Genomic DNA, 10383 nt, shown 5'->3' with positions numbered 1-10383 from the left:
CAAATTTCTTCAAATAAAATGTTACGTTACCTTGAGGTTTTCTCCAGTTTGTGCTTTCATACGTCTAAGTCTATCTAACGACGGTGGTCGTACAAATATAATATAAGGCTTCAAGTCAGAATTCTTTAATATTTTTAGTGCCTGTGAAAAAAATTAAATACACAAATATTAAAACTAGAAAATAATAATAACACAAACATGGTGAACTCAAAGAGTATATTCAACAGCGCCAGCCTATGGATTGTGTTCAACATCAAATAATTCAAATAATGAATTCAAAGACTCTGTTCCAATAAACACTAAGTCTCTATCAATTGAATAGTAGAAAAATACAATTTTCCCATGTAGTGTCAGCGTTTTCTATTGGGCAAAGTTGCGTGATGTCTAGTCCAACTGTACACATGTTTTCTGCATAGCCACTAATTCCCAACTGACTAGATCACTAGATCAAATGACCCGTAGTTGTTTCTAACAGGTCACAAGGTTGAGAGAACAACATCTCAACAACAATATTCTTTAAGTCATGCACAACAACAAAAACATGATTTTTTTTCATTCAATCGTAAAAGTAATTATTTAACTATAATAAGTTGACTAGAAGCAAGCGTTACTTGGCATTCAAATGTCTAATGATTTTTTTCTGAATTTTTATAGTAATCAGCGTCAGTAACTGGATACCAGTCACATTTCATTACTGATGGCATATACCATAACACAGCTGATAACATTATCTGCTGAGCTCTACTTTTTTTTTACAAAGAAAGTTAGGTACAATATCATAGTTATCATACACCAAACAACTTTTTTTTTTCAATATAGCGAAAATATCGTACTAAAATCACTAACTTTTGAATATAATTATTATTATTAGATAGTAGCTAACTCTTCTCCCCTTAAGTTGAAGTGTTGGTCCTCATCAGTTTCAAGGGAGAAATTTGCTCGCCTTTTTTGACCACGATAACTTTTCTGATTTGGTGAGCAAAATTTTGCTAATTTGCAAACTTTTACTCTTCAAATTTTGTTCACCATTTATCTAAACCCTTTTTATAAGTGGATGCACAAACACAAACATAGCAAGGCTGCATACTTACTTGTGGGTGTAAATTCAGTACACACATCTTGCCTGAGGATACAACATGTCTTATCGCTTCTAAGCTAGTCCCATAAATATTTTTTTCAAATTCTCCGTGTTCAACAAATTTCCCTGTAAGAATATCTTGCTCAAATCTCTGTTTATTTATAAAATAATAATCCTTTCCATCCACTTCTCCACTTTTCTTGCTTCTTGTAGTGTCTAAAGAAAGAGAAAAACACCAGTCAGATATTCCACAAAGTCAATGCATGGCTTTCACTGACAGCAATAGAATCCACCAGTGTTTCAAAGTGTTTTAACATCATTGAAAGTAGACCATCAATTACACATTACAACTGATGGATAGAATGGACATCTGTTTGGGGTGAGGGTTGGTTTCCATAATCACATCAAGTATTTTTCCATTATTTTTCTTTAGAATTTTATTTTTTTGATAAATCAAAGCACATGATTTTACAAATCTATGATTTGTCAAAGAACATAATTTTACAAATCTGCGATTTGGAAATACATGTCTGTAGTGCTTTGGTCAATGTGAAATTCCCCTTTGAAGGTGTTAAATGTGAAATATCATCGTTTGATCAGCTTGGCTTCAGACTTCTGATGATTTCATTAGATTACATTCTAATAAAGCAAATTTTAGACAATTTACAGTTGAGTATGGAAAAGTATGAGCACAAACTGGTCTACAAGGTTCATAAAATCTCAATCATATAATCTTAGTTTGCTATTTCAGTAATACAATATAACACCAATGCATTGATGGCATATACAGACACCTATCAGACAGACTCACAGTATATAACATCACAAATAATACAACAGACTTACGCGGTATTGCAGCAGCGAATCTGTCTGGATCATTATCCAGCAATCTCTGCCTAAGTTCATGTCTGCCAACATTTGTAGGACCTATGAGTACAATGGGTCGCTTTTTATTACCCCTTGGTTTAAATAAAGATACTTCTTCGTATGTTAAAATTTCCTCCACATCATACTCTGAAATAAACAAAGAAAAAAAATTTATAATCAGCACGTATTATTGAGAAAAAATTTATTAATTTTCGCTATTTTCGCTGAAGGGATGATTCCGTGAAAAAAAAATCCAGCGAATATACTTTTTTCCCTATATTTCACATTAAACTCATCTAAAATCAGTGAAAATAAATTCCATACAAAAATAAAGTATTCCACAGTATTGTATACGGAATAGATGGTATAGCGCATACACACTCACATAAATAAATTTGTGTTATTTGTAGCAACTAACCGACATAGATAAAACAAATAGCTATTTTTCCCAAGGAATGGTTCAAGTATGTGATTTTTAATATACCGTAGTAGTACATAGACCATTACAATAATATAGGGTACAAACACCGGATTGGCTCAATACTATACGTGTTTACATAAATGAGAGGTCAAAATAAATCATATTATAATGCTTACAATAAATGCAATTTTCAGTTCTATCAGAGTGTGCTTCTAACACAGAAAATTCGATACATTGACTATTAAAGTAATATAAAGTCACCTTCATTTTGGTTTGCATTGTACAACACTTTCTTCTTCTTTTTCTTCTTCCGAGCACAGAACCATCTGCCTTTCTTTTTAGGTTCTTGATCATCGACCAATGTGTGCTTCATGGCTTCTCGTCTAACACAGTAATATATCAAGCGTCAAATAAAGTTTGAATAGTCCTAAAGGCAGGATTTTGCTAAATTTTTTTTTATTGGCTGTTTTAGATTGTGATGAAAAAAGTTTGGGTACCAGCAAGGGTTTAAGAATTATGTATTTTGTCCATCTTCCAATCCCAAATGCCTGTCGAGCTATGGGGAAATAGCAAAGTCACTGTTTCCATGGAAACAAGTTGGGTACACTACATTTTTGCAATAATTTTTTGATGAACAATATTATTTTTCTAAAATATTTGTTGTGCTTTTAAAATGTCCACAATTGTAATGACAATTCAACTAAAGTTGCTATCTAAATATGCAATCACAAGATTATTTTCAGGAAACGAAATAATGGCAATTAAGGTCAAATAAATGCTTCAATATACTGCAATAATAGATGTTTTGTTTTTATACATTCAGAACCAACCATAAAACGTCATATACGCTTATCAGTCAGCAGCTCAAACTAATGCAGCCAAACACAACCAACATAAAACAAAACAAAACAAAATATCGAATACTATCAAGAAGAGTTACAATGACTTATTCTACTTACTGTTGTCTGAAATGCTTGCTTGGTACAAGTCCAGCTAGCGTCTGATCATCTTCTCCTTCTCTGTAAGCTTGCCACCAGTTGGCATCTTCTTGATTAATCACATGTAATATGTCCCCTTTCTGGAATGACAGTCCTAGTTCACGACACGGTATGTACATGTCATCTTCTGGATCATAGTCAAAATTAGCTCGGATATGCACCTGCAAAATATAACAACAAATGAAAACTTGTTGATATACAGAGCAACACAGGGAATTATTTAGATTGTAAGTTCATAGCGATACATAAGTATTTGCTATATCATAAACGGATAGTATAATAGAACAACTTACAATAGCATTTTCTTTGTTAGCTTGCTTCATATCTCGACATGGAATAAGTAAGAAAGTCAGCGTTCCCGTCATAGTTGCCTGGAGAGAAACAAATGAATTACTGACATCTATCGGGTCACTTAAAAGTGTATACATGTAATAAATCATGTGTAAGACACAGACAGGATCTATGAAACCTGATCCAGTATAATAATAAAATTGTTGACTCGCAATGTTTTTCTTTTTCTGTTTTTAAAATGACACAAACAATAAATGTTTGCATATTTACCATGAGATCACAGACTTCATTCACTGATTTGCCTTTCATTTCATGTCCATTGATATCAAGAATCTCATCACCCTCGTGTAGAAGTCCGCTTTTATCTGCTGCTCCTCCCCGCACTATCCTCCCAATGACAATGGAATCGCCCTCATTCCTCACCGTGGCACCCTGCAAAACAAGACAATACTCATGTATTTATTTACCGCTCCAATATGCAGACAGAGAGTTCACATACATACCAATCTGAAATCACCAACTCTTACAGAGAGTTGACGAGAGAAAAAAGTCAAATCATCTTGTGAAAATCTGCTACTCTTGGTGAAGAAGATGCCTGCGTTCTTTACATAAGCTGATGGCAAAAACAACACACAAGGCCGACAGGTTTCGTTTGTTTCCATCCAAAAGTATGCACGTTTTTCCAAGACTAATATTGAGGGTGTGAGGATCTTGGCAGAATGTACAATCAAGTGATCCGATAACTTGATCACACCCACCGACTGTGACACCACGCCCAGGTTCAGATTTGAATATAATATTAATAATAGATTACTCATAGAAATGTCAAATCAAGATAAACAACCAAGTCTGTTCAACTTTTTTCATGAACAGCCATCTGAACATACTAGTATAACCCATAACATTTTCGCCACCAGACTTTCCCGTTCAAATTTTTCTGAACTTTTTTCTTAAATTCTTCAATATTTCTGGAAATGAATCCTAATTTTGAAGCCAACAGACAAAGTTTTCAGTTTTCACATTCGGCTATTTTTGTCTCAATCTTCTGAAGAAAAGTGTAGACTATATAGGGGCTATTTTGTGATGAAAAGAGGGAACTGGTGGTGAAAAGGTTTACATCCCAATCAGTATTTGCTATATTAAAAACACAATATTCAATAGAAGTGTACATAAACACAAAATTGCATTTACTGTACACTGTCGAAATATGTCTTATTTTGATTGTGGACCAGTCATGTCATTTACATGAGCAAATACTTTTCTAAAGAAGCAAATACGATACACTCCATGGGAAAAGTGACCATAATACATGTACATGGATTACAAATGGCCTAAACCAAATATCTAAATTTGACTCGATACTAGTCTATAATTTCAACCTGTGGACAGTATTTATTGGTATCCGTTATTACCGGTACATGGGTTTATTTAAGAGACTGCTACATGTTATCATGTGCTAATATGTTTGCTTCATCAATAATGTAATCAACTCAAGTACTTACAAGTGGTTCAGCAGTTTTGTCTATTCTCACAACTTTTACGGAATCTTCTGTGAAATTAGATACCATGTCATCGTCTTCATCTTCCATTTCTGGTGGTGGTACAATATATGGGTCTTGCTGTACTATTCTGTCATATGCTAATAACAATGACTGTAAAAAAAAAAAAAAAAAAATCAACATTTTACATTTAGGAGGATGACATGTGATTTTCCAGTCACTCTGAGATCTTGTGTAATTCCCGAATGATGCAAATTAAATGTTTGCGACAAAAAAACAAATAATTTAATTTCTCCTTTTCACTGTTCAATGTCAAGAGAGGATTATGGCGCTGAGGTGTTCATTACCATCATTGAACATAACACATTATTAAACATGGAAAAATACTTTCATGTTTTTTGAAACTCACAATTTTAATGAAATCCGCCCAGTGGAGTATATTCCTTCACCACCAGAAATACAAACCAGCTTGTAATAGCAGATGTATACATATAACAAGAGTATCGGTATCAAATTAATATTAAAAATACTCACATCAAAATGAGCATTCCTAAATATGTTTTTGAGTTCTTCACATTCATATGTATTAACAGTATGCAGTATGCCCTTCACCTGATATGAGGGAAATACATGTATAAATATTTTATCATTTATATGTTCGTAAAAGCAGTTTCTGGTCATTCCACAAATCATTTCACCCTCATCGCCAACTCACAAATCACCCATCCATTCGTGGTAGAGAATTGTTGTGTCTGCGTAATGTACTCATGTATCAGCACTCTTCTAATAGAATCGTTAACTCATGTCACCTCTAAAGTGTTAACTTGCGTTGTACAATTTTAATTTTAAGGCTTTGATCTTATTTGATTTGAAATGAACGTTGGTGTTGAAAACTATTTTTATTGCTGGACAAATAATGGGTATGACAAGGTTTAACATCTGTAGTTATGAATTGGAAACCAAGTGTAGCAGAAAGCAACGAAAACAGATCCAGCTATATGAAGTATTGTTTTATAATACAGTGTACCATGTCTGCAACTGACTGTCTATAAATTGAAGACTACCTCTAATCCAATCTCCATAGATTGTCTTGTAAAACGACTTCTATCAACTTGACACCTCCATAAACTGATCAATTTAAAACCATTTATAATAATCTCACTACATTTGACACAAATGGTGGTAAGGGTCAATGATGAAATAAGGCCATACTCACTTCCCCGACAAGCAGTTGTGCGTTATCAGCTTCCGGTACAAACGGTACTTCTCGTGTTGAGATTTTCGTCACTTTGTTATGAATTCTGACAGTCTGTTGAAATTCCTGGTTCATGAATAAATTCTGCAAAAACCTGACATCCTCAGCATTACCAGAACTGGCTAATTTGGTTTTAATATTATTGAGGGCTGCAAATAATTCCTCCACACCTGCCACAGTCAGATAAAAGTATAAAGGGTAAGTGCGTACAAAGTACCAGCAAAACAATCAAACAGTCTAGGAATAGAGATCAATTAACATTTTGTGTGTCAAGTATTCAAAACTGACTTCTCGAATAAATGCTATAATGAATAATACCAGAATGAATATCAGCCTTATTAAAGAAACAACATGGAGTTATAATGACCTCACATGAACTGTGAAGTGAAGCTAGCAAGATAATAGTAATGATGTCATTATAATTGATGAACCCCACCCCCCACACAAAGTATCACCAAGGTAACCAACCAACTGATGTACTTCATTCCACAGAAATGAGTTTATATAGACATGGAACCTAAAAGTGAAACATTTTAATTAAACATCAACAGTGTTCTCACTACGGCATCTTTGCAGTTGTTGTCACATGTATTGGTCTACATACTTTTAAATCACATACTACACAACCTAGTCAAACTTAAGTACAGTTGGTTGAAAATTACACAATGTTTTTACAAGTAGATCATTACATGACCCAACACAGTGTAGATCAGGAAAAATTCCACAAACAGATTTTTGTTGGTATGCTAACCTACAGGGAATTAGAGGCATAATTCTGCCACCATGCAATACCCGATACAATGCTTGCATATAGCAGGTCAACTAAAAGCATCACAGTCAGAATTCTCCATCCTGTTTGATATAGGGTCCCATTAAAACAAACACAGCACATGTAAATACAAAGTTTGAATGTGTGATGCGCAGTGAAATGTTTTTACCCTTACTTGTAATGCCAAATGTAAATAGAAGACAAAAAAAATTATATAGTCAACGAATTTTTCTTTCTTACCTACTGTCTTGACAGGTTGCTCACCATGTGAACTAACAGGTATCTGTTGTGGCTGCTTCCACTTATCCTCACTCCTTATTGAGTTTGCCTGCACCACCGTTACCCCGGCATTAAGGTGTGTTTGCGGCTGTACCATTTCTTCTGTTTTCATCTTTTGTTTACTTCTCCTTGCTTGCTGATTCATTGGCAAAGTAGCCTGAGAGTGAATATCATCCGAGTTTTCATTTTGAGCATAGAACGGCGGCGGATTTTTCATTCCACTCGCCTTAACAAAACTTGGTGGACAATCCACCGGGAGTTCTCGCGGCACAAACTCCTCCATTTCGATATTCTCCTCCGAACTCATGTTCATTCGATTGCTGGTATTGTCTAATTTATCAAAGTCAGTAGGGGGAGCTTTGTCCTCTTTTACTTCACTTTTCTGAGCCGGCGGTTCAGCAACTAATTTTGTTCCTGGCGGTGAATGGTACCCACCAGCAATGTTAATATAAGGATCTGATTCTGTACGCAAACTACCTAGTCCATTTAGTCTAGCACTGCTCGTACTACTAGTATGCGAGTGATTGTCACCAATTGCACTTGTCGGAATGGCAGTTATTCCTATTTTACCCAAATCTAAGCGTGAATTATCGTTGTCGGCAGCTGTTGATGTTTGTATCACAGATTCCACATCAGACTCATCACCGTTTTCTTCCGTGGTAGGTCCATTGACATTGTTGTTCTCATAAGACTCCTTTAAAACTGCATAGATATGATTTTTATCCAAGACTCCATTCACATTGGTTCCATTAATATCTCCCGGTCGTTCCAATCCGGGCATATTTGACACATCAACAGGCTGAACTTTTTCGAGCGCCGACAGCTTGGCCAATCGTTCCTTAGCCTGCTGTTCTACGGCTATCACATAGGCTTCTTGGATGCTGCTGGGATCAGGACCATTGGTATCTGTTTTTTTTTAAAGGTAAGAAAAACAGGTTAGGAAAAAACATAAATTGCTTGTTACATAACTACACACACAAAAAAAATGATTGTCAATTTTCAAAATTTCCATGTACATAATTGGTAATATTCATAATTGAATTCAACTAGAATTTCAATAATGTACTTTAATTATAATTGTTTTAAATACCGTAAAATTTGTATTAGAAGCCACATCCCTAACAGAAGTTACACTCATTCTTTTTGAATAACTAAGAACCAGAAATTCAGTAGAAGCTCTAATAGAAGCCACATCCTTTCTGTTGCATCGTACCATTTTAATAGAAGCCACAGTTTCTAATACAGATTTTACAGTACTACCAGTAAGTAAAATACTCAGAAACTGAAAGCACTGCTGTGTGTAAAAACTTACTAATTGATGAAGTTTTAATAATATTAAAACTACAACAAAAGCCCACAAAAAGTACAGTTCTACAATCCTACATACTCATTCAAGCAAAGGTTACAGTTAAAGCAATGAGACAGGATCTCTGTAAATAAAGACGACTGACCTTAAAATAGACAATAAATTATCAAGACATTCCAACATTCTTGAATTTTCACACAAACAACATCAGCAGAGTTTTAGATTTCAATTAAAGTCATTGCACATTTCAACAAGCAATTGTTTCTTTAAATCAAGAATTCAAATCTATGATGCAATTAGAACGACTGATAACCTAAATACACTGATATACAGCATAAATGAAGAATCAATTTGTACGAGTGCTTGATAAATTCCCTGATGAAGTAATCTCAGTTGGAATGCAAGGGTGCGGAATGAAAACACTAAGTCAGTTAAGAATTACATTGCAACTTGAGTTCAATTCTAGGCAGTGATTACTTGATGTGTACTATGTTTTAAATTGGAACAGAAAGGGCAGAAAAATTTGAGCAATGTGCATGGTTTGATGGACATTAATTGGCAAGTAGAAGTGGATAATGTATAAATAGAGATAGGTATATTACAGTACAATGTTACATGGATGCCTGTCTACTGATGATATAGTCTCTGATCACACTACGTTTGTCTGTTGCTGTACAACTATAGTTTTAAGAGTAAAACATCTGGCCAGCAATAATCCTAATGCTAGGAATTTTCCCTTCAAACTAAAAAGAGAGTGAAAAAATGTCATCATTTTTCATGCTGTCTTTCAAAACATTGGACCACTAACTTAATTTCCTTCCAAATAAATCATCATATTTTCACAAATGAAATAGATGAAATATTAAATAATATCAAACAGATACCATTGTGTTTACAGAGGAGGAACACAGTGGTCCATGACATGCAAAAACAACTTGATATCAAATTGAAGCCATTCTAAGATGCAAGGACATCAATAAAAAATATGCAGGTTACTAATATTTGCCTCACATTTAATATGTCAAAATTACTATCACAAATTTCAGCATGAAGCAAACATTTAAGATAGAAAATATGCAAAATGGGGATATTATTTGGCTGATGTTTAGCAATTTTTGACCTCAAAAGTACACTCATGGAAAAAACATTTATGTAGTTAACAACAAACAAACTACAGAAAAGAATTTTAAAAAATATTTACAAAAATTATTATCTTCGTACATGTTTTGTAACAAATAACAGCTTTGAAATTTGTATATAGCACTGCAGCAGCAATGACCTCCCAACTCCAGATACTGGATTCTACGAGAATGTCTCATTAAGGTCAGTTTAAAACAAAACTCAATATTAGAATACTCACTGAAAGCATGGAGAAGTTACTTGTAGTGTTTTAAAGTATCAAATTACCAAGGCACACACACACACTCAATCCACCACAGACAAGTCTTACCGGTAAGGAAGCAACATAAAAACCCAAACAAGTTATACACAAGAACATTGTACCTTTGAACAGGAAGCTGAGAACATAATATTTGAGCAGACGCAATGATGTAATGCTGTTTTGAGTCAGGATGCAAGAGCAGCAACAGCAGCAGCCATGTTGGCAGCATGAAAACAGGG

At 34.4% G+C, this 10383-nt stretch overlaps 1 protein-coding gene across 2 annotated transcripts in view; it reads right to left on the bottom strand.

Annotated features, from left to right (window-relative positions):
* Nucleotides 1-10383, bottom strand: part of LOC100372796 (protein PALS1-like) — a 44226-nt gene that overhangs the window by 2229 nt on the left and 31614 nt on the right. For both annotated transcript variants that reach the window (XM_085493665.1, XM_085493670.1), the window contains 11 exons: nt 7419-8363; nt 6371-6579; nt 5689-5766; nt 5158-5307; nt 3926-4087; nt 3658-3735; nt 3326-3525; nt 2628-2749; nt 1925-2092; nt 1092-1294; nt 31-141 (listed from right to left, as the gene is read on the bottom strand). In XM_085493665.1, coding sequence (XP_085349791.1) covers nt 31-141; nt 1092-1294; nt 1925-2092; nt 2628-2749; nt 3326-3525; nt 3658-3735; nt 3926-4087; nt 5158-5307; nt 5689-5766; nt 6371-6579; nt 7419-8363 — 2426 coding nt within the window. The remainder of the gene's footprint in view (nt 1-30; nt 142-1091; nt 1295-1924; nt 2093-2627; nt 2750-3325; nt 3526-3657; nt 3736-3925; nt 4088-5157; nt 5308-5688; nt 5767-6370; nt 6580-7418; nt 8364-10383) is intronic.

Source organism: Saccoglossus kowalevskii, chromosome 2, assembly GCF_978046115.1.
Source record: "Saccoglossus kowalevskii chromosome 2, keSacKowa6.1, whole genome shotgun sequence".
Classification (NCBI taxonomy): domain Eukaryota; kingdom Metazoa; phylum Hemichordata; class Enteropneusta; family Harrimaniidae; genus Saccoglossus; species Saccoglossus kowalevskii.
This window is presented reverse-complemented; position numbering and strand designations above follow the sequence as displayed.